Source organism: Lepidochelys kempii, chromosome 4, assembly GCF_965140265.1.
Source record: "Lepidochelys kempii isolate rLepKem1 chromosome 4, rLepKem1.hap2, whole genome shotgun sequence".
Lineage (NCBI taxonomy): Eukaryota > Metazoa > Chordata > Testudines > Cheloniidae > Lepidochelys > Lepidochelys kempii.
In genome coordinates, this window is record NC_133259.1 from 32,596,926 (window position 1) to 32,622,592 (window position 25,667).

Sequence of the window (25,667 nt, forward strand, 5' to 3'; positions counted from 1 at the left end):
ACTCATCATGTCAAGCCATTTTTCAGGTTCTCCAGGGATTCAGCCTCTCTGCACAGAGACAGCACAAGGTGTTGTGGCTCAGGGGATACAGCACTAGGCTGGGTCTTGAGAGGATTGAGTTCTAGTCCAGTCTCTGCCACTGACCAGCTGTGTGACCTTAGGCAAGTCACTTCATCTCCCTGTGCCTTTGTTTCCTCATCGTAAAATGCGGATAATAATACTGACCTTCTTTGTAAAGTGCTTTGAGATCTATTGGGGGAAAGTGTTGTATAAGAGCTAGATATTATTATTGTTTAAGTCCTACTTAAGCCCTCAACTAGAGTATAAAGAACAGATTTTCAAGAGTGCTCAGCTCAGTCACCAGAATAAGTGGCCAGATTTTCAGCAGAGATGGGTGTGTTGATTGCTAAGCTCTTTTGAAAATCTGGCCATAAGTGTCACAACAGGAGCTGAGCTTCATTGACGTGCCTCAATGGGAGCTGATCTCCTTTGAAAATGTGGCTTTAAGTGAAGCATAGTCGTCGTGCTGGTCCCCTACCTAGAGGTGAATTTTCCTCTTTCTGGTACACTGTCCAGTGACAGAAAGCATTCTACAAAATTCTCCGAGACCTGTCTGTGCAGAAAAATGAAGGAAATTATGACAATGGAAGGTGACCAGCAGATTCTCATGCCCTCTTTGCAAGAATCCGATTTTTCAGCAGTTTAAGCTGTAACCGGGAAATGGTGACATTAAATTATATATGACTTTATGCCTGATTCAGCTATGGAAATAGATAATGTTTTAAAAATCCAAAGCTTAAGTTTGTTCTGGTTGTTTGTGTGGTGGTAATAGAAAAACATCATAAACTGTAGAAACAAAGAAAGTATATATTGTAGTTCCACCTTAACCATGTGCAGATGAGCGAATCACAATCTGTTTATTGGGGTTAAAGAATCTTACTTATTATCTTGCCTGGAAATGCTGAAGCTCTGTACCAAGCAATTTTGCCAGTTTAGCCAACGACTAAGATGTGCATGCATGTGAAATACTGTATTTCAGAATCTGCTATGCCTTCTACCACGAGCACCAGTGATGACAACATTTCCTCTGAACAAGATGGTTTTATGGGCTGCCCTTCTTCATACGAGTCCTATTGTCTTCATGGTGGAGTTTGTATTTATGTTTCAATTCTACAAGACTATGCATGCACGTAAGTATAGACCTTTGTATCATCTGTGCCAATGTATGCCATCCTAGAGATACTGTGATGGGCATTTCCCTCAAGACAAACAATGAAGTATTTTGCCATATATGTTCTCTGTATTTCCTACAACTGTAAGCAGAGCCTGCCCTTTATATTCAGTTGATATAAGTGATGCTCACTGTGTTCCCGAACATTGCAGTTAACAGTAGCATTTGATTTCTTCCTTGAGTGCTTGATTCTTTTGCACATATTTGCTTCAGAGTCTATAGGTACATCTACACTGCACACTCCTGTTGGTGGCATGTGGAGTACATACACTACCTGTCCCCTATAGCATAGAGATACATGGCAGTGAAGACAATGAGCTGAGCAGAATCAGGACACATCTGACCCCTACTCATCCAGGCGGTGCCTCCCCCAGCTACACTGCTGTTTTTAGCAGTGTAGCGTCCTATTGCCTCTCCAGTGCTGGAATCTTTCCCAGCCGCAAGGAGAGACAACAGCAACAGAGAGAGGCTCCATCAGCTCCCCACTGCCAAGCCTTTGCCTGCTGTCCTCCCCCCGCCACAGCCTTTCACTGGCACATGTAGCTACACGCCACAGTGTGAATGCAGCCTGCTTTTTTCTGCAGTGCGTAGCTACACGTACCCTACACGTGGTCGCTAGAGGTGCAGTGTAGACACAGCCTTTGTAGGGTAACTGGCCAGACCAAGGTGCCCACAGCTTTAAGGAATACCGGATGCATAACAGTTGCTTTTCATTTCTACTCCTACATATGTATTTATATATTCTTGTATGTGTTTTTCAATAATAATACTTAGTTATCCACATCTCTGCCAACTCACGTGTCCTCCTTGGCCTTTCGGCTTCTCCCCAGGTTGGTTTGCTGCAGCCATCTGTGGTGCTCTGTGATGGGAGAGGACACCTCCATCCATGCCCTTTCAGACTAGTACCAGCCTTCAGCACCTCCACTTAGAGACTGAGGGATTTTTGTCTCTTTTGGGGCAGTCTGTGTGAAATTATCAAATACAACGGTCCTCTTAAAAACAAGGGGTTCATTAGAAAAAAGAGAAAATGGTAATAAAACAACAGAAATGGTTTGCATATCAGACCTCATCTGAATCCTTTCCAAAGCCCAAGAAGGCAGGGCTCTCTTTAGAGGGTGTCTATGCAAACACTTAGTTTGTGGAAAGCTGGGCTATACATCTACCTTGGACGAGCCTGATGTGCGCTAAGTCTTCGTGTGGGCCCTGCTGCCGCAGACAGATTATTTGTGTTTAGAACTATATATCATATGGCAGAGGGCTCCCTTTTGAATGATTATTTTTATATTTGCACACTAGATGGCAGTATTCCCTCATTTAGACTGTAGAATTCACATTAAATACAAGAATGTAGTTAGGGGTGAGAGGGGAACTATGTGTTTAGTGATAAATTGCACATACCAAACATAATTTATTTTAATTTGATTCAAATGCTCATATTAGAGAGTGATCCATTTGGCTTGTATGGAATTTATTGCGGTTTTACATCATAAACATATTAGCATTGTTCTAGCTCTAGTGTGTATTTGTCATATCTTGTGACTGAAACAAGGTGCATGGTCTTAATTTAGTAATTAATGTTTGCATAGCATTTGAGATCATCAGTAAAGGGTACTATAGGCCACATCCTACTTGCTTTACTCGTGGGTGGTTCTGTTGACTTCAGTAAGACCAGTTTGGTGAGTGGGATTTGGGTCTACATTATTAACCCTGAAAGAATTTTAAGAATCTAGTTTACTTTTTGCTGTTTATGTTGCATTGTTCCCGTTTTGTATTTCACTCAGCTTGGACAATGAAACTAGATTGGCGAGATTCCCTTTTATTTTTCAGTTTCTAGTCAATTTCATGAACTTTTTTGTGTGTGTCTGGGGTCACAACACTGAAAGGTGATTTTTTTTTAAAAAAAGCAGCAACTGTTCATTTAAAATTTTAAAAGATCCTGCAGATATTTTCTATCCATAAGAGCTTTTGTAATGCCCCTTCTTCTTCTTTCCCCATTGCGTTTAACAACAACAACAACAACAGTTTGAAAATAAAACCAAATGATTCAGCAAGATCTCATTTTCAAACAGTCTTTTATAGGGAAAAACTTGAAACTTACCTGTTGGAAGATGCTACTTTGAAAATCTCAGAGGAACGTTCCCTTATTGAAAATGCCTGTAGAATTTAATAGAAAATAATTTCTTATAATTTTTTAACCACCTCCTAGAATTGAATAAGGTATTAGATCCCTATTATAAAATTCTATAAGATGTTTCTATAAATAACATCTCGCTATTAAATGGTGGTTAGAGAAATTTCTGTAAAACCCTCTTGGTTTATTTAATCCCTGTTAAACTTTCCAAGACTCTTCCATAAGGGTTGCACTTGATGAAGCAACACCAAAGGTGATTCAAACAGTGACATTTTTCTTTTCCACCATTGGTTACTGTGTGTGCTCATTTGCTTTTTTGATAGCTGTGTGACTGGTTACGTGGGGGAGCGCTGTCAGTTCAGCGACTTGGAATGGTGGGAACAGCAGCATATGGAGCAAATAAAGAAGCGGAACATCACAATTGCCGTTTGTATAGTTGTGCTGATCCTGCTGCTCCTCCTGGGATCTCTTGCTGCTTACTGTTACAGGTAAAACTTTCAATCACAAATTTACAACACAACTCTGAGGTACCAAGCAGTTTTTGCATAACTAATGGTGAGGTATAGGGGCTATGCCAGTTTACAGCAGCTGAGGATCTGGCCCCACATGTATTTTGCTCTTTTTTTCTTTTCGGTAATTTATCCTATGAATTATTCACAATCCTTAGGCATCTGAGCTCCACTCCCTTGTTTGCAGTACACACATTGACATTAATGAGAGTTACATGTGTTGAGGGAGAAGAAGAATAGACCCTATTAGGTTTGAAAAGGATCCATAATTTGTATTGACGAGGAAGTTCAGACGCATGCCCTATAATGCATATTTTTCCCCTAAGGTTTCTCTTCGGTACTGCAGAGCTGCAAAGCAATTGGTAGGGCTTTGCCTTTTCTGTGATAGCCATCCTGTGAGGCTGGGCAGGGGCTGTGCCTGAGAATTTTCTTGGCCTGGGAAGATCAGATATGTTCCCCTTTTATCACCAAGGCGCTGCAATGATACATGTAGCAGAGCATGTGGAAGCAGCAGCTTGCCAGGTACTGGAAGCATCAGCAACAGGGATGTGTCTTCTACGGTGTCTCTGTTGGGAGAGTTCTCCCATCAATCTCTAATGCCTCTTAGGGATTGCACAGGGATGGGCTGCCTTTTGGTGAGAAAATGCCCTATAATCAACATGTTATTTATAAACAAACTGTTCCTATAGATGACAGAGGGTCTCAGTCTTACAATATATTGCAGCCCCCAACTTGCCCAGGTGTCACCGGGAACTGAGAAAGCAGGATCAAACTCTAGGAAAGGAAATTCTCATGCAAATACCTGTATCTGTATTTAAGGACCTCATCACCCAACTGTTCTCGGAGGCTATAGTACAATCTTATAGTTTGTACTTGGAGCAAAATACCCAGCAGCCAAATCAAGACACCCTCCTCCTGCATAGATCAAAAAGAAGGAAATAAACCTGCCTACTAGTATGTGTGGGTGTATGTATGCGTGTGTATGTTTTTTAAGATCAGAGTCCATTAAACACAAATAGCCATTGAAGTTAACGTAATTTTTTTCTTATTTAATTATTCATAGTATATTAGACCAAAGAACTGGAAGTGCTGCCATATTTCTTATGTTCTATTGACTGATTTTAGAGTCCTGGATTTAAACCTAATTGCAGGTTGGCCTGTTTTCATGATTTGGGATTCAAAGACAAGTCAGCTGAATTATGTATATAGAATAAATGAACAGAGTGAGGGTTTCTTAACTCTGTGTCTTTAATTGAAGCTGCCATTTTAACAAAGTGAAAAATACAGATGGCTTGAAGGTGCAGGGATATTCACTGATACAGTATATTTTTTCCCTTTTTTTCCTTTTCTTTCGTAGCTGCACTCTGTTAAAAACAAAATCTTTGTCATTTTGCCCTGATTTACTTTTCTTCTTTATCAGATGGTTTTGATCAATATAACTGTTTACCTCAAGAGCAAGTTTTCAGTTATATGCTTGACTGGCTTTGTACTATAGCTATTACTAGCCCAACTAGATCAAAATGAAACTACTGATCTAAAATCCCTATTTAAGTGGAGCCTAGAAACCAATATTTCGATTGAAATTGCTGTTTTGTTTTTTCTTGTAGCTGAGTATATTTTGAAACATATTGATTACATTCCATGAACCGATTGGTAATACTCGTACTCTCCCCCCATAAAACACAAACTCGTATCTCTTTATAATTGCAAGAATCTAAGGAAAACTATGTTTATTCACCTCCAAAATTTATAATGTAGAAGGCAAAAGAATTGATGCACTGTGTCAATTTGTTTAGTGGATATGGTCAAATAAAACAGAATTATTGTTGTTAATATTTAGCACCTTACATTTTTATAGTGCTGCAGCTGGATAAGCCTCATGTCACTTCTTTGAAGCTGGGAGGTATTAATATCCCTATATGACAGGTGAGAAAAAGTGACTTGCCCAAGGTCACAGGGCAAGTCAGTGGCACAGCTGGGATTAGAATTGAGAAGTTCCTGGTTCCAAGATCATGCTCAGTCAACTGGTGTCACTGCCTCTTCAAATTGTTCTCAAAGTTACACATGGAGATCCTCAAACCTGCCTAGTTGTTCTAGCATGTGGTGTTCTGTATGCTTAAAAAATGAACAATAGAATTCAAACAATCCTTTTAACTGGGATAGGCTGTTGTGAGCACATAGTTCCTGTGTGTGAGTTTTGCTGTGGGTCTGAGTCACTTCTGGAACTGTCGGGCACTAGCTCCCTTTGACAGTTGTCCGTAGAGTGCCAAGTGGTTCACATGTGGCTTCATGAAATACTATCTATCTTCCATCCTGTCCCCTGTCAGGGGGATTTTTCTACATTTGATCCTCTTGGAGTCTATCACTCTTGGGGGAGAGTCCTTGGCTTTGGAATTAACTTTCTCCAGCGATACATCAGAGCCTAGGGTGCAGGATGCAGTGCAGGACACCTCCTCTTAGTCTCATGTTTAGTTTCTAGGGTCAGTAGCTACAGGGAGGTACTTACTATCTGTGGTGGTGATGGGTCTGACTTATCTCCACCAGAAGACAATTTTTGGTTTGTATTTAATTTCTATAAATGTGACAAAATATGATAGTTACGGGCATGATACAAATAGCTAATTAACATGTAAAAGAAAGGTGAAATAAAGAGGAAGATTTTCATTTAATCTAATAAAGATCAATTGGTAACTGGCATTAAAAGTAGAGCTTATCAGATGCAGTAACTCGGTTTCCACTAGAATTAATCTGGAGACATCTCCCAAGTTAAGTTTAGGAGAGAGCATGGATGATAGCTAAAGTATTAACTACTCTAGTTAACGTTTATCAGGAGAAAAGCTGTTTGTGTTTTCTAGTAAATGTATTCTGTCTGTGATCCCAATTCAGGAAACCACTTAAGAACCCGCTTAAAATGAAGTAGGTGTTCAAACTCTGTTCCCCAATAGGGATGCTTTTCCGAAATGGGAGTCATAGTCATTTTCAGTCTTATACTACAGTGATCATTGTTCAACTGCTGAAATAGTGCCTTTGAATTGTGAAATTGACCACTTAGATCTGATTACTTGTATCTTTTTTTCTCCTCTTAATATTATTGGCTTTTTTCAGAACTAAACAGTTTTCCTCTTATATAACTATCTCTGGTAGGCTTACTCCAGAAAATGTTTTAGTTCTTAGAATTTTGAGTACTCTAGATTATTAGTAATATTTACTATATGATTTTCTGAACTTTTGTTGATGTCATTCATGGAAAAACAATGAATAAAAAGGAGGGTTGGATTTTCAGAATTGTATACGCTCAAATAACCATGCAAGAATGCATGCATATTTACTTCCCTGACTTGCACACACGACTGGACACACGGTCATAGCATTTGTGCATGCGTAGCCCTGAGTATCTGGCCTTTTAATAAAGGGGGAAAAAGCCAAATTTGTAAATAAACAAATATTACAATAATAAACAATCTTATGTTTGTTTACTATTCCCTCCCAAATCCTTGTTATTTTTATAAACTACATGATACTGAAGGCACACTGTCACAAACATTTTATTACTGTACCTACTACTGTTTGAACCATTCCACTTTTGTCAAGTCAGGACTTTTTAACCACACATCTGTAATTAGTAGTAATGTACTAATTGCTCTGTATGAAAGAAAACAAAATACATTCACTCATTTGTCAGTATTAGCAAAATATTACCCTTCGCCAATAAAATAAAACGTAAAAGTAAAATGGCATCTGTTCCTCCCAGTGACAGTTAATTTGTCGGGGCTTTTGTTCTGTTGCAGAAGTCAGAACTTCTATAAGAAGAACCCATACGCAGAAGCGATAAGAAATGCCAGCAGCAGTGCCGACAGTGAGAACGTGACACCTACTAGCAATAAGCCTCGGGTAACTATATTAATATGGAAGTAGGAAGGATCAAAGGGTATTAGGGATCCACTTGAGATTATCCATCAAATAATTCTCATCTTAACTATATTAAATAACTGCTAGAGTCATCAAATACTTTGCTGTGAACCGTAGTTCATCTTACCTCATTGTTATCCCGCAAAGTTCACAGCTGCCTGAATGTATTGCAACCATTAGCCAGTGTTATTGTTAGCTTTGAACACAACAGTTGGAACTGTGTTCTAAATTAAGGAAATGGCAAAGTGATGACATGGCATATCACTGAGTTATTTTCACAGGAAAGTATGCCCTCCCTGTAAAAGTTTTCTTGGAAGCCAAGTATTCTGCATGCTGGGCGAGATGTCGAACTTTATATTTGGGTTTGATGCCGTTAAATACCTTTGTATCAGAAGCAGGCTTGAAAAGACAAACATCCAATCTATTATGGCAGCTTAGGCGTGAGCGAATATAAAATATTCTTTTAGCCATTTTTTCTTGATGCAGAGGGTCAAATTCTCCTTGTGGTCAGACTTGTCCAAGTCTGTTGAAGTCACTGGGGTTGCACCAGTGTAATAGAGATAATTTGGCCCCATAAAATCTACATTATGGGCTTACGGCACCTTAGAGACTAACAAATTTATTTGAGCATAAGCTTTCGTGAGCTTTCATTGGAAGTGAGCTGTAGCTCACGAAAGCTTATGTTCAAATAAATTGGTTAGTCTCTAAGGTGCCACAAGTACTCCTTTTCTTTTTGCGGATACAGACTAACACGGCTGCTACTCTGAAACCTGTCACTATGAGCTTGATTTTCATTTACACTAAGGCTATTTTATACTGCTCTGACACAGTAACCGAACCTTAAAGTGGTCCTAAATTACACACTTTGCAAATATGGATACACTGACATTTGCTTTAAGACAGCTTTTCACTGCCAGGGTAGTGTAAAGTGGCCTAAAGCCTTATCTACACACACAAGTTATACAGCTTTCCAGTATAATTAAAGCAGTACATTGCCCCCCTGTCTCCCACCTCTCTGCAATGTGGATTCAGCACTCATATAGTGGAATAATTTATTCTTGTATGGGAAAGGCAATAAGCTAGACCAATGTAAGGTAGCTGTATTGCAGTATAACTGTGTCCACATTACAAGTTGTATCAGTATAACTATTTCAGTTAAAAAAAAACCTCACATCCCTTACCTACATAGTTATACCATTACAAAAACTGTGTATAGACCAGGCCTTAGTGTAAAAGAGGCTCAGGCCCTAAATGTTTTTTGTTTTGTTTTTTAAATAATTGAGATATTAGGTTTAATTCTAGATTTGATCTTGAATAAAAAGTTCCTATCTTGAAACTATTGCACCAAGTCTCCAAGTCCAGAGCGATTCCATTTACAGGCCTTGCCAGGTTTGTTTGTAAATTAATACCTGTGAGGGGCTGGAAGATTTTAAATAGCATGTAACATGTATCTGCTCTGAAGATTGTTTTAAGCAACAGTAAAATGACATTTTGCAAATGGACTGGACTGAAGGCTGTGTTTGCAAGTGGGTGGCCACTGAAACGTGCGGTTAAACATATGCAAGGCATGTTGAATTGACTTGACCATGGTTGCAGCGTGAAATAATTCTTTAGCTGGTGAGGCCTCGTGCTGCTGTGGACCTTTTATTACCAGCGTTTCAGTTGCTGAGCCAGTCGGCACTTTGTTCCTGCAGGTATCAGATAGCAAATGCGATGAATTTGAGCCATGCTGGCACTTGTTCATGGGCAGAGAAGAAAAACACAGTTTGCAAAGTAGCTGATGTTTGGGAAATCAGAAACATTTGTTGGAATTGAGAAAAGCCTGTTGGCTTGGACTGAGAAAAGCCTGTGTATTAGGTGGCCTCCGGCTGATCAGCACAGCCCTCACCAGCATCTGTCCCTGCAGCTAATATCAACTGATGATGACGTTTGCATTGAGTATGGGGGTAATTAAACAGCTAAACAATGAACTGAGTCAACAGAAACAAATCCGACCTGCCTAATATACATTCTAGTGATGAATTTCACCACCTACGTTCTTCTACTGGGGGTTGTAAAAATATATTTAATAAAGTAATTAATTTCAAATGACTTGTTACTGGCTCAGCAAGTAATCACACTGCCCCACTACTATTACTTTCTCTTAGAAGTAGTAGATTACTTTTGCATCATGCATTTAATTTGCTCAATGATGATGTAGCCATGAGGATTAAGTACCATGGCATCTTCACACATACTTGGCATGGGAACAGCATTATTGCCAAGAAAAGCATTGGACAGTAATCCACTCCTACTATTCACTCGGAATTATAAGCTTTGTGGGTTTTATTTAAAAAGAAAATTCAGTTACTTTCTGGGGCAGAGACTGTCTCTTCAGCTGTGCCTTTATTGCTCCCAGCACAATAGGGCACCAATCCTGGTTAGGGTCTTTGGGTGCTACCAAAGTGTAAATGGTTAATAATATTATTTAATAATGACTTACTTAAATAGTGGGTGGATCATATGCTATGAGAATACATGTAATAAATAATGCTACTGATGCTACCTGGAGCTGTAAACTGTTAATGAAATTCACCCCTTTCTTGGTAAATGGTCCCAGTAAGCAGTGTTTGTATAGCTAAAAGAGGATTTGGGGGAATGGAATCTGCTCTCTGATCTCTGGGCCAGGTGCAAGACAGCTTCCATGCCTTGTCCCTATTTGGGCCCACCCGCACGCCCCCAGCTGTGAAATATGTTGAGTTGATGTGGAGCCCACATGCATGTAAGGGGTCTAACGTTTCCCACCAGCTGCAATCAATTGCCATGGCGTCAGTTACTGGAACTGCTTGGGTAAAATGGTTCAGTTACTCCTGCACCCTATGCCAATGTCCTCTCTCTGCCGCCATCCTTCCAGCTGAGGGAGAATGGTTGCAACTAGCGTTGTGCAAAACATGGCAGTTTGCTGCATGTGGGGTTTATGCCAACAATTCCTTCACTTTCACACTAAGGGAGTTCACAACCTTGAGTTTCATATAGACTTTCAGTTTCAAATAAACACAAACTCAATTGAAACTGTCAGTTTTCACCATGTTTTTGTCAAACCCACATTAAGCTGTGTATTTTGCAGAGGTTTTTTTGTAGGCAATCTCATAAACCAAGCCAGGTTCACTCAGGAGGTGTGGGATCCTTGGCAAACTGTTGGACGAGCCTATTCTGGGTTTAGTTTATTCTGAGACCTGTAATCCAGCAAGTTTAGCTCTACTTTGAAGCAGCTTTTCAAATATCTGCAACATAATGCAGAGTCCACCGGATGCCTGTTACAGCTGTAGGTCTGGAGATTTTTTGCATGTGAATCAATGCCCCCCAGGCCAACATCAAATATTGCTCCAATTTCTCTCTCCTTACCTTCCCTCTGGCTCTCATCTGTGAACATCCCTCTTCCATTTCCCTCCCCTCTTTTTAGCTATCCCTCATGGCCAGTTTCTCCATTCCCCTTTATCTCTGTCTCCCACGCCTTTTCACTCTGTTCTTTCTGGTTCTTCCCTCACACTGCTCTGTTGAATTTCCCCATCTCCCTTGGGGCAGAATTACTCGTCTCCTAACCTCCAGAAGGGGCAAGGTCTCCTTCTTCCTTATGCCCATGGAGTATGTGCTAGGAACTAGGAGTCACAATCATGCTTTCTTCCTCACCCGCTCTGGAGGATTTCCTCTCTCTCCTGTTCCGAGCTGCTGCCTAGTGGCCATTGCCTGCAGACCTGGCTCTCTGTGCTGCTGAGCAGCTGGTGACTCACTCCCCAAAGAGAAAGGAAGAGTAGGGGGCAGATTTTTACAGGTATGTAGATGCGTAAAGTTGCAGATAGACATCTGGAGATTTACAAAAGTGCTGAGGTGCCTTGCTTGGAAATCAAGGGGAATTAGGCCCCAAGTCCCTGGGACAGGGCAGAGCCTGTGGGCTGATTTCAGATGCCTTCTCCTAGGTTCCCAAAAGGCTCATTGAAAATGTGCTCAGGAACCTAGGAGCAGACACTTCCAGGGAAACTGGGAGACTTAACAGCTGTGCTTTCAGTTCAGCAACCTAATTAGCTGGAGAGAAGGGACTGGTGCTGGAGGACATTAGGCACTTTGCTCCACACTGTGGGCTGAGCATGCTGCCCATGCAGCACAATGGCTACTGTTTAGAATCACAGACTCTCAGGGTTGGAAGGGGCCTCACGAGGTCATCTAGTCCAACCCCCATGCTCAAAGCAGGACCAATCCCCAGTTTTTGCCCCAGATCCCCTAAAGGGCCCCCTCAAAGATTGAACTCACAACCCTGGGTTTAGCAGGCCAAGGCTCAAACCACTGAGTGATCCCTCCCCTTATGAGTGTGGCTCACTGTATGTTACTCTGCAAAGAACAATAGACTGTCTACTAGATTTGTATATGTTTTCCAGTTCATTGTTGTGATGGCACGAAACGGTCACAGGGAACGCAGAGCTGTCGATCTAAGGGACTGTGAGACATCAGATCGCGGTCACTCGTGCTCTTCAGAGTCCGGTGAGTAGGGTTTTCTTTAATCTTTGGCAGCAGCTTTACTTGGAAAAAATCTAACAGCTTTCGCAGCAGAGTGTGTCCTTGTATACAGCAGTCCCTCAGAGTTACAGTACAACAGTATACACAAAAGAGGTCATTCCTGGCCCCTTAGCGAGGAGGCAGCATTACAATCCGACAGCTTCACAGACAGCTTGGGGTACTGATGTACAAGTGCAGTCTTCATCTTGCAGAGATCTCGTTTGTTGATGTTTAAGAAGGATCTTCTTGCTTGAGATAGAGGTAAATTGCTAGTTACAGTGTAAACAGTTCCAGCCTATAGCGGCAATTCAAAGACAAGGCATAAGTGAGCCACATCCTGAAATGCAGTAGTCAGTTCTGCCAGGAGAATAATGAGGAAGTAAGGAGCCTAGATGTGCTCCTTGAGCCAAAAATACTGCTCCTCTAGTGGGCAGTGAGCCTGAGCAGATGTGATAATTTTACTCATAAACACACTGAGAACTTTGTTCTTTTTTTCACAAAAGCTGTATTTCTTTGTTTATGTCACTGAGTCTCTCCCAATGACTTTGTGTTATTCAGCTGGAATTAATGACATTTACATTTAGATTAAGGAGTCGAAAGCTGCACTGAATATTGAATTCTTAATGTCCATTTGCATTCCCTGGCCCTGATTCTCCACCATATTGGAGGGCAGCAGGTGCCAGGGAGCTGGTAGAGGTGTCTTGATTTCAGGGCATAGCCCTGGCACAGTCCTTAACACCAATAGAGTATCAGCCATAGGTGGAGCTCAGCTCTGCCATGCCCCTATGACCTTAGCCCATCCTTGACATGCTCCCTCCTGCCCCTTACATCAGGAGCAGGGGGTAGCTGGTCTAGGAGACAACTTACACTGGGGTCCCCCATGGGAATCCGGGGCCAGTTTAAGGCCACTTGGCACTAGTAAGCATCACTTACCTCACTGCATAATGCCCATTCAGTCCTTGACCCCTGCTGACACACATCACGTGGTCTGTTTAGTGCCAGTGCTGATGATTTTGTGATGTGTGCACACATTATCCATTAGGAGCTGGGCAGAGACCAGTACTTTGCGCAGACATCCAAATAACCAGCCATCAGATTCTGAGAATAATAGCACTGTGTTTGTATTTATTTAGCACTTCCATGTTCAAAGCACTGTACAAACATTAACTTTTGAAGCCTCCTCGCAACACCCCTGTAATGCAAGCAACCAGGCGTTATCTGCGTTGTACAGATGGGGGAAGTCTGACCTTGGAAAAGATACACTAAATCAGCGGCAGTCCTGGCATGGAACCCAGGAGTTCCTGACGCTTGTGCTTTTTCATTTAGAGCATGCTGCCTTTCAGCTGTCAGCTGGATTCATTGACAGCTGACCAGGGCTGGATTTGAACTGGCAACTGATGGAGGAAAGGCTTCATGTACTGAACCAGTCCTCTCAGTGCTCATATTTAACTCATGTCTACAGCAGTTATCAGGGAACCAAATTCTCTCTGCAACAATTTATAAACACACAGGGCCAGATTTGCAAAGGTATTTAGACACCTAAAAATGCAGATAGACACCGAGAGAGATTTTCCAAAGAGCCTGACCGGACTAGCATTTTTAAATCCTCCGATTTTCCAAAGCACGAATGTTGTGAGAGGTGGGGATTCTAGTGGTAGAACAGGAGACTGGGAACTATGGCACCAGGGTTCTGTTCCCAACATGGCCTCCTATTTGATGAGAGCCCTTGATCAATTTATTTAGGGTAAAGTTCACCCCTATGCTAACAGGGATAGCAGACACCCCCAGTCCAGTTAAACTGCCATGCTTCTGTGTGTGAAAGCGTAGTCGTTGAGCAGTCATATTGAGAGTGAAGGGGAGATGGGCTTTTGTGGAAGTGGGTCAACTGGGGGTGGGATGGAGGAGGAGCAGTGTCATGGTGAAGGGGGCCCAAGGCTATATGCATATTGTGGCCACAAACACGTAAGGAAGATGCTTGCAGAGCTGACAGCCCCACGTTCAGATCCTTTGTTGGAGTATTGGCTGAAGAAGGACTGCAGAGCTGCCCGACTTAATGCACCGATGGGTGGTGAATTCCACCCTTAATCCTTCTTCAATTAATTGTACAAAGCTTATTTATTCAGGCTGCGCATGGACAAGGTGAATTTACCCTTTGATTTCTCTAACTCAGTTTCTCTATCTATAAATGAGAATAATACTTAAATGCTTATCCAACTTTTTAAGTTGCTTTGATAAGCTTAGATGAAGGACTCTCTGTGGCAGGGTGACCAGATAGCAGATGTGAAAAATCAGGACAAGGAGTGTGTGGGGGGTCATAGGTGTCTATGTAAGACAAAGCCCCAAATACTGGGACTGTCTCTCTAAAATCGGGACATCTGGTCAGCCTACAAGATGGGAACAGAGTAGTACCATCCATTATTATAGGCACAGCTAGCAGTATCGCCTATAGACAAGGATGCCTGACACTTTCCATTATAAGACCCTGTTCTCGGCTGCTTATAACTTTGTCCAACTTTAACTATTTGGGCTGAAATTCTCCATGGCAGCTGTCTGCCTTAAGGTTGTGTGTTGTTTTGCTCATGTGAAAATGAATTCTTACACCATTTCCTTGAAGTGCTCATATTTCAATGCTTTATAGCAGGAATCTGGCCAAGTTATAAGTCTTTGAAAAATTGTTTCTTAAAATCTCAAGCTTTTTCCTCACTTCTGAATGCTTTCCTCTGGAACCTTTAATGTTCTTTTACCACAGGGTTTTATTCGTAATGATACATTTCCAGTTTTGTTTGTTTCACATCCACTCCCTCTCAAGGTTCCCATGAGTTATTCAGGATAGTTAAGTCCCCAGCAGACTGTGAAGAGTTACAAAGTGATCTGACAAAATTGAGTGACTGGACAACAAAATGGCAGATGAAACTCAGCATTGATAAGTGCAAAGTAATGCACATTGGGAAAATCTAATCCCAACTAATGATGGGTTCTAAATAAGCTGCTAGCACTCAAGAAAGAGCTTTTGGAATCATTGTGGATGGTTCTCTGAAAACTTCAGCTCAGTGTGCAGCAGCAGTCAAAAACGCTAACAGAATGTTAGGAACTATTGGAATAGGGATAGATAATAAAATAGAAAGTGTCAGAATGCCACTATATAATTCGATGGTGTGCCCACACCTTGAATACTGTGTCCAGTTCTGGTTGCCCTATCTCAAAAAGGATATAATGGAACTGGAAAAGGTTCAACAAAGATGATCAAGGGTAAGGAACGGCTTCCATAAAAGGAGAGACTAAAATGATTAGGGCTGTTCAGCTTAGAAAAGAAACCATTAAAGGGGATATGATAGACGTCTATAAAATCATGAATGGTGTGGAAAAAAGTGAATAGAAAATAGTTGTTTATCCTTTCCCATGATACAAAAAACAAACAAACCAGGAGATACCCAATGAAATTAATAAGCAGCAGGTTTAATACAGACAAGAGGAAATACTATTTCACAAAATGCACAATTAACCTGTGGAACCCATTGCCATGGGATGTGGAGTCCAAAAGTATAACTGGGTTCAAAAAAGAGCTAGATAAGTTTATGGAGGATAGATACATCAATGGCTATTAGCCAGGATGGTCAGGGATGTAAGTAACCCCATGTTTAGGGCAACCCTAAACCTCTGACTGGCAGAAGCTGGGAGAGGAAGACAGGGCTGGATCTCTCAAAAATTGCCCTGTTCTGTACACTCCCTCTGAAGCTCTGATACTGTTGGAGAAAGGATACTGGACTAGTGGTCTGAGTCAGTATGGCTGCTGTTCTCTTCTGTTCTGAATTTTCTTGCTAGTTGCTATCCCTGTTCTCAGATGGCTCTGAGTAATATTTATCCATTTCGTCCAGCATATGCACAGCCTCAGCCTGCAACAAACAACAAAGCAGCACAGATGGTAGCGGAAGAGGAGAGACAGCAAGGCTGCCGGCAACATTTTCTCAATGGTAGGAAGCCTCAGCTTGGTGAAGCAGAGAGGAGCCCTCACCAGCTTCAGCGGAGCATCAGCCCCATTGCCATGTTGGAAAGTGGCCTTCACTCCCCAGCACCATCCAGTCTGTTAATGCAGCCTGATTAAAGGGTCCGAGAACTGAGCTGAAGCTGGGGTAGTATGGAACTGAAACTTACAAAGTGAAGCAATATTTTTTCTTTAAACTGTACATTAAAAAAAATACCTTGCCAGTCTTTCCTTATCATCTCTGCTTGGAAGCATTGCCGTGATGACAAGACTAGTGCTAAATATTCTATTACATTTTTAATATCCTGTAAAGGTCCTACTGATTACAGTACTTTGCATGTAAAAGGACACTGGATGAGAACTCACCCCAGGTGGTGACCATTAGAAACAAACATCTTCTGAATGATTTTATTGTTATTTTCGGTGTTTGCTTTCGTCATATACATTCAGAAGTCATGAAAACAAAGTAGATAATGGTAAGCAGGATGACCATATGGAGAAATTTACTGCAATTCTGTAAACTAAGATGATGAAGTAGAATCAGATAAAATGGTTTCTTCATTAAAATACTACTCAGGGACACTGTAGGCTGGATGATCCTCTCCCCTATGCTAGTTTTGTACCAGGATACCTCCTTTGACGTTGGTGGAGTTATTCCTCATAGATACTTATGTAAGTGAGAGCAAATTGAGATTCTATACTTTTAAGATTTAGCTGGACCATAAGAATTTTTGTGTAAATGAGCATCAATTATATCCAGCAAGGGAGATGTAGCCTCTGGGGAAAGTTATGTCATTTATAAATCTTTCTATCTTCAAAGTCCCTTCAGATCATGAACTGTTTTGTTCCTGGGATGAGACAATGGGCCAGATTCTTCTCAGTATAAATGCACTGGAGTTACTCTCACTTTATATTGATGTGACTGAGAGTGAAATCTGGCTCATTATGGATGGGTCTGGCATATGGAAAGAGTTCCAACCATCTATCACATCAAATACAAACATTTTATAAAAAAAATAGGAAAAAATCCAGTTTGGATTGATGTACACAAAACCGGCTTGTTTGTGCTGCCACATTAAATCCATGGGATTGATTGTAAACATATAAGAGGATTTATTTTTATTGTAGACATCCAAGCAGCTACAATTTACTTCTAATTATTTAATACCTAAGTAAAACTAAGGTTGTAAAACTTAACAGTTGTAAAGCTCTGTTTTTTTAGAGAGTTGTCACTTAGTCGCTTATGATTTCAAATTATTTGAATCCAGCTTATTTGAATTGCTGAGATTGTTTTTAAAGTATTTGCAAATCAGCTATATTACTTATAATATGAATATTCCCATGTGCATCTCCACCCCTCTCATGCAGGCATCTGTTTGCTCACCAGAATCAAACCTCCGATGTTTCTGAGGTTTGTCCTGCACTATTTATGGATCCTCATCTCTAATATCCACTGAGTTGCCCATCACTATTAATAGTGTTATAATTTCTTAATGTAGATAGCTGAAAATGTTATGAAATACATTCACATATATTTGCAATCCTTTTTTTAGAATTCTGCTAAAAAGGCAGGATATATTTCCCATCCATTTATTAAGTTTTGGGTAGTGATTGGAGAAGCAAGTACTCTAAGCAGTTTCAGGGCCAGAATCTCCTTTCACTTACACCAGCTTTATACCTGGGTAACTCCACTGGTGTAAGCAATAGGAGAATTGATCTAGTGCTTTCAATGCAAAGTTATGAAACACCTCTTTTATAAAAGGTTCATAAGCGTTAGAGTTGTTTCATTTCTGCTTGGAAATATTCAAATGTGTTTGTAACTGCCATTAACATTAATTGCAATTACAGCTACTCACATGAACAGATGGACTCCTCTGTTTAGACTGAAGTGATTTGAAGAGTGTTAGAACACTAAATAATATACAAGAGGGGACAACCCTTGTACTGAACCATAAGTTCTCAATATGTAGATTGGACTGTAAAGTAAATAGCTAAACTTTGAACAGAGTAGAGATGGATCATAGTCTCCAAGTGTGGATTTGTATCTGAACCCAAACTTCCCAAGACTTTGCAGGGATATTTGTTTAGGGCAGCGATTTCTCTTGTCTCAGTATAAGAATAGAGGCCAGACAGACAAAAAGGTCCTGATTCAGCAAAGCACTTAGTCACATACTTAGGTTCCATTGACCTCAATGAGACTTAAGCATGTGCTTGAAGTCAAGCATGTTCTTAGGTGCTTCCTTGAATCAGGATTGAGGGTTGGATCTAAACTTCCTCTGTCTTAAACTGTTCAGATTTTGAGTTTGGACCATCTCTAAAACAAAAGTGTTTCAAATGCCTTAAAAATTGTACAGTTTCAAATCCATGCTTCACAGTCTTTCTGCCTTAGTTTTGTATGAAGTATCTCATTTCTAATTTGGTAGCTTTCACTGGAGAGTTTTGAAAGTCAAAAGTATACATTTTTACGTGGGGGTACTGGTGGCGATAACATTAACTGATTTGTTTCCTCAACTCACATAGATCTAAGCAGAAAATGCTTTTTAGTGCTAAAACCACAAGGAAAAGACAGATATATAAATATAATATATTTGGTTTATTTGTATGTTTATAAACTTTGTGATTTATAAAATAAATAATTCCTAGCATTTCCATTGTTTTGATAGAACATAGTGCACAATGATGGCTTAGATTTAATACATGTCACATTTACTAATAATCCAAACTGGTACCCCATAGCTGCAAAAACTAATGTGTACGTACAGCATGCACGGATATGGTTCTTCTCTGACTGTTTAAAGGATAATCCTTATTAGTGTAAATCCTCCATACCTCAAGATTAGATCCCAGCCTTACTAGAGTATCAAATAAGTGTTCAATGTGGGATTTTAGCTATACAACTCTCGTAAGCAGTGAGAAGCTGCATGATTAATTCCTCATGTACTCTGCTGAATATTTACTCCTTTCTGTGCACACAAGAATGTTTCGAAAATGATCTTTTCTACTTACATGTGTAGAAACACGACTGATGGTCTTAGGCTACATTTTCAAAGTGGTCCAAGGTGTTAGCCTAGGATTTACATTGAAGTTAATGGGAGCTGGTGAACTGAGCGTATAAAATCCCACATTGGCAGTAACATGGTTAAGGAGAGCTGGAAAGCCCAATTAGCCCATTTTGTGGCACCTGGAGGGGAGACAGGTAATTAAGGATTAGATCCACCTGGGGCGAATGGGACTGGATAGTTCCTGTAAAGGAAGACTGGAAGACCAATAGGGGAGAACTGAGAGTGGAGAGCTGCAGTAGGTAACTTATACCCTGGGTCTGGCCCTGAAGGAGAGGGCAGCAGGAGCGAAGGAGTTCCAGGTGACTGCCAGAGAGGCTTGGAAGCTACTTAAACATGGACGCTTCCTCTGCAGACTGGTGAGAAGCTACCCAGGAAGCTCAATCTCCAAGAGGAGAGGACCAGAGGGTGTGATCTCAAGGAACAATCTGCAAGAGGGGCATGGTAGGAAGTAGTCCAGTGGAAAAGCAAGGGGTTGGGAAAGATTGATGCCAATGTCTTTATATGTGGTTCCTGGCTTGGAACCTAAAGGAATGGGTGGGTCTGTGTGCCCCTGCTTAAACCCAGCAAGGAAGTTTATTAAGGCCTAAAACAGGGGTAGGCAACCTATGGCACACGTGCCAAAGGCTGCATGCGAGCTGATTTTCAGTGGCATTCCCACTGCCCAGGTCCTGGCCACTGGTCTGGGGGGCTCTGCATTTTAATTTAATTTTAAATGAAATTTCTTAAACATTTTAAAAACCTTATTTACTTTACATACAACAATAGTTTAGTTATATATTAAAGACTTATAGAAAAAGACCTTCTAAAAACGTAAAAATGTTTTACTGGCATGCGAAACCTTAAATTAGAGTGAATAAATGAAGACTCAGCACACCACTTCTGAAAGGTTGCCAACCCCTGGCCTAGAACAAGCGAAGATGTTACTTGAAGATGCCAAGGATTGTATTACCTTCACCTAGGGTGATTGACATCTTGATCTATTGGGCTCCTTAGCACCCTGAGAGAGGAAAAGGCTACCGGTGACTTGGCTGGAGGGCTAAGGTTGCAGCAAATGGGCTAAATGGCAATTGGTCCACCAACGAAGGAGGGGAAACTGAGGCAGAGTTGTTGTCATCTGGTTTTCCCACAAGGGTGCGCTGAAGATTGAAGGCTCCCTCCAACATCGTCACATAGCTATATCCCTGCTCACCTCTTTTCTTATCTGATCAGCCACTGCATGTGTCAAAATCCCATTGAAGATAATGAGAGTTCTATAAATGGAGCAGATGTAGAACTGATCCCTAAAAATATACTGGTAAACTTAGCGTTTTATGAGATTAAATTAATATGCATCATGCTAAGCTTTAGAAAGAGGAATTTTAAAACAAAAAGTGAAAAGCGAGACTAAGATTAGTTACAGAGAGATTTCTGCAGGAGGAGAGAACCATTTAGGGGTATAATCCTGTCTTTATTGAAGTCATTGGCAAAACTCCCATTGATACAAGAGAGCTAATATTCATTATAGGCAATACAGGTAGTATCACTTATAGGCAAGGTTGCCTGACACTTTCTATTATAAGATCCTGTTTCTAGTTACTTAAACCTTCACCAAACTTTACCAGTCCAGGCGTAAACTTTCCATACTGGGTGACTGCCTCAGTCTGATTTTTTTTCTTTCTAAAAACTTCAGCAAAAGTGATTTAGTGGCTTTTCAGAATTAGACGGGGGGAGGGTGGGGGAACATATTGTTTTGCCCCCTGTTACAAATATTCTACAACCCTTTCTTCGAGAAGCTGCATTGCTTTCATCCTTTGGGGCAGGGACTTGAAATTTGGTGGTGTGGGGTCAGCTTGGTTTTAGGGATGTCCCTTTTGCTGCACTGTGAAAAATTGCCCATGTGTTGAGCCAAACTTGCATATTCTCAGTAGTGAAACTCCGTGGAGTTTGGCGGCTAAATTATCTGAAGGTTCTAGCTGCGCTGAACATGCTTCAGGGGCTGAGCTGGGCTTTCTCTGCCATTGCTGCTCCTGGTAGTCAGGAGTCTGTCAAGTGAGAGGCAGTGAGAGAAAAGAGACTCTGTATCTCCTGTGCTCTCAGGCAGTGGGGAGCAGGAGTAATAATCAGCCTGACTCAAATACTCAGGCACTGGGCTTGGGGAGATGGCAAGGAGGGAGTGGGGTGGGGAAAAGAGTGGAGGGACGATTATGTGGAGCTGGAGTATAAGGAGACTGGGCCTGTGGTTTGCAGCTGTGGTGGGAGGGACTGAGATGTGGAGCCAAGAAGGGTAGGTGGTTCCCTCTAAATTTCCCTCTCATTTTCCCTCCGGTGTTCCCTCTAATTTTCTCCACACGTGCAGAATGAATGGTGTTCCGTGCAGCAATATGGAGGGGATGTGTGACACATCACCTTCATATTGATGCACATAACAAAATTCATGGGGCGGCAGTGGGGCCGAGGGGTTTGGAGTGTGGGAGGGAGCTCAGGGCTGGGGCAAGGGTGTGAGGGCTCTGGATGGGGGTGCGGGCACTGAGGTGGGGCTGGGGATGAGGGATTTGAGGTGCAGGCTGCCCCAGGGCTACAGCAGGGAGAGAGGACTCCCCCCGCAGCAACACCTGGGCTGGGGATGGGGTGGGAGAGGCACCTCTCCCTGCCGCAGCAGCTGTGGGACTGGAGCAGTGGGATGCCCTCCCCTGGCTGTGGCAGGTCCGGGGCGGGTTTGGGCTGGGGGAGGAGTGCCTTGGCCACAGCAGGTCTGGGCCGGGACTGGGTTTAGGCCACCTGCCTCCCAGAATTTCCAATAAGGCCCAGCTGCAGCAGGTCTGGAGGTGAGTTGGGGCCAAGGGAGGGGCTCCCTTCCCCCAGCAATGGCAGGTCCTGACCGGGCAGGTTTCCTAAGCGGCTGCATAGGGAACTTAGGTGGGGACTGGGATGTTGAGTTGAGAATAATAATGCCATCATACCTGTCCATTATACCTCACAGCGATGTTGTGAAAGTAAATTCATTAATGTTCGTATATAAATTCATACATTCCAAAGCCAGAAGGGACCATTATGATCCCCTAGTCTGACCTCCTGTATAACACAGACCATAGAACTTCCCCCAAACAATTCCTAGAGCAAATCTTTAAAAAAAGCATCCAATCTTGATTTTAAAATGGTCAGTGATGGAGAATCCCTTGTGACCATTGGTAAATTGTTCCTGTGGTTAGTTACTCTTACTCTTACTGTTAAAAATTTACACCCTATTTCCAGTCTGGCTAGAAGTTGAAACATTCAGCATTCATTGGATCATGTTATACCTTTATCTGCGAGCTCGGAGAGCTCATTATTAAATATTTGTTCCACATGTAGGTACTTTGTCAGGCACTTAGATGCTGTAGTGATGAGCACTATAGAAAAGCCCATGAGGAAATTAATAATTCTGTCTCTAGAGCAGGTTATGAATAATGTGCAGTAAATAAGGCCTAAGGCACTGAACAATGAGGAGAAAACAAAATATTGAATAGTTGCTCATTAATTGAGCACTGTCCAGTCTGTGTACTGAATCAAGTAGTGAACAAACAGTATATGAGCATGTAATTAAAGACTCTGTGATAAAGCATACACACAAGGAGGCTGCACTAGGGTTTCCCCAGCAACCTTAATTCTGGCATTTCCTAGCTTTTGAATGTTAGATTTTGCACACTGAACATTCCTTTAATGGAGGGTTTTTTTGTATGTAATATGATATAAAGCAGGTAACTTGCAATGAAAGAACAATGGGAGTCAATGAAATTGAAATGTCACACATTTTGAAATGAGAAACTATTTTACAGAATGAATAACTTGTAGAACTCATTGCAACAAGACATTGTTGAGGCCAAGAGGTCAGTAGGATTTAGATCCTTTTATATGGATAATAAGAAAATCCTCAATACTTTTTAAAAAAGGAAAAAAGTATATGTATAGGAGCCCTTATGCTTCAGGGCATAAGACAACCAGTAGCTGACGGAGATCAGTAAGAAACTTTCCCTATGTGCAAGGTATTCATTGATTGTACACTACAGGATTTCCTGCAGCTTCCCGTGAAGCGTCAGGTACTGGTCACTGTCAGAGATGGAATACTGAATAAAAGGACCCTGGTCTGATCTGTGTGGCAATTGCTATATGCCTTCAAAGCTTCAGCTGGCCAAAGTATTGTGTTTTCCTTTAAAGGGGGTGTCATTTTATCTCTCATGTGACTTCAAGCTGGTGCTTAAACTGCTCAGTTAACCTACAGCACATCCTTGGTATTGTTGCCTCTGTGACTGACAATTTGCCATCTTTATCCACATGAAAGGGTAAAATAGTAACATCAGCGAAAGCTTCTGCACACAGCCCCAACCTGGAAGCATGGCAGAACGGTTGTGCTCACTCTCTCCTTGGCTTTTCTACTGAGACTGTCACTTAATACCAGTTGTGATGTGGACACCTGTCCTCTAGGAACTGGACAGAGACCACCTAATTTCAGACAGGCCATTCATTATTCAGAGGATGGGAAGGACTTTCAGCCACCACTCACTGCCAAGCAGGGCTGGATTCAGTCCCCAGAGTAAAGCCTGAGTACTTTACTACCAAGGTTTGGAGAAAGTTCTGCAAATTCTACGTATAGAATTTGTCTTTTGAGGCAGCTGCTGCAGAAATCCTTTATTATTGGTGCCTTAGCCACTATCTTGTCTTCCTCCTTAGCGTCCAGGTGCAACAGGCTCAATGGAAACAATTGTCTTCTGCCAGCCTACTCCTCCTTATGAGTTCTCACTCTTCATTCTGCCGGCTCCAGCTATGTACTAAACCAAAGCCCAGAAGGCACTTCCCTGGCAGGCCCCTTTGAGCAGGACATTGCAACCCAGCAGCCCCCTGCTCTCAAGGTAAGAAACTAAAATATGACCCCACCAGGCTTATTGAGTATGCCTGAGTACAGAGTCCCCCGCTCTTCAGGCTCATACTTAGGGGTAAGAGCATCAATGAGTGCCAAACTTCTTCCTTCCCACTTGCACTCCTGCTGAGAGCCTAGTTTCACGTTCTCTCATCCATTGCTGCCTCCCATTCGGTTCCTCTGCTGGGACCCCCACTGGATTATTGTTGCCCTATGCATACTGTCCTTCAGCCAGTTTTCAGTCCAGGAGGCAGAGTTCACCTTATCCAAGAGGCTCTGGTCAAAGCCCATTAGAAATAATGTTTAAGACTGTAGGACAAAGTGAAAGAAACCATATAAGGTAGTTCTCCCACTTCTGATAAGGTTCACAAGCCGCTGCCAGAATATGTATCAGTAAAACAGCAACGGGGGTCATGGCCCATGACAGGGGCTTTCCCAATTCAAATAATTAGTTGATCAAAGAATTAGCTGCTCTTGCCTATTGTCATAAATATAAAGGGAAGGGTAAACCCCTTTGAAATCCCTCCTGGCCAGGGGAAAGCTCCTCTCACCTGTAAAGGGTTAAGAAGCTAAAGGTAACCTCGCTGGCACCTGACCAAAATGACCAATGAGGAGACAAGATACTTTCAAAAGCTGGGAGGAGGGAGAGAAACAAAGGGTCTGTGTGTCTGTCTATATGCTGGTTTCTGCCGGGGATAGACCAGGAATGGAGTCTTAGAACTTTTAGTAAGTAATCTAGCTAGGTATGTGTTAGATTATGATTTCTTTAAATGGCTAAGAAAAGAATTGTGCTGAATAGAATAACTATTTCTGTCTGTGTATCTTTTTTGTAACTTAAGGTTTTGCCTAGAGGGGTTCTCTATGTTTTTGAATCTAATTACCCTGTAAGATATCTACCATCCTGAATTTACAGGGGGGGATTTCTTTATTTCTATTTACTTCTATTTTTATTAAAAGTCATCTTGTAAGAAAACTGAATGCTTTTTCATTGTTCTCAGATCCAAGGGTTTGGGTCTGTGGTCACCTATGCAAATTGGTGAGGCTTTTTATCCAACGTTTCCCAGGAAAGGGGGGGTGCAAGTGTTGGGAGGATTGTTCATTGTTCTTAAGATCCAAGGGTCTGGGTCTGTAGTCACCTAGGCAAATTGGTGAGGCTTTTTACTAAACCTTGTCCAGGAAGTGGGGTGCAAGGTTTTGGGAAGTATTTTGGGGGGAAAGACGCGTCCAAACAGCTCTTCCCCAGTAACCAGTATTAGTTTGGTGGTGGTAGCGGCCAATCCAAGGACAACGGGTGGAATATTTTGTACCTTGGGGAAGTTTTGACCTAAGCTGGTAAAGATAAGCTTAGGAGGTTTTTCATGCAGGTCCCCACATCTGTACCCTAGAGTTCAGAGTGGGGGAGGAACCTTGACACCTATGTAGGAAGCTAATTTATTTTTA

The 25,667-nt window shown here is 41.7% G+C and overlaps 1 protein-coding gene across 3 annotated transcripts in view; it reads left to right on the forward strand.

Annotated features, from left to right (window-relative positions):
• The window catches only part of EGF (epidermal growth factor), an 88,217-nt gene extending 69,276 nt beyond the window's left edge, over positions 1–18,941 (forward strand). For all 3 annotated transcript variants that reach the window (XM_073340890.1, XM_073340892.1, XM_073340893.1), the window contains 5 exons: positions 1,040–1,190; positions 3,686–3,850; positions 7,660–7,762; positions 12,193–12,295; positions 16,186–18,941. In XM_073340890.1, coding sequence (XP_073196991.1) covers positions 1,040–1,190; positions 3,686–3,850; positions 7,660–7,762; positions 12,193–12,295; positions 16,186–16,412 — 749 coding nt within the window. In that variant the 3' untranslated portion in view covers positions 16,413–18,941. The remainder of the gene's footprint in view (positions 1–1,039; positions 1,191–3,685; positions 3,851–7,659; positions 7,763–12,192; positions 12,296–16,185) is intronic.
• The last annotated feature ends 6,726 nt before the right edge of the window (positions 18,942–25,667 follow it).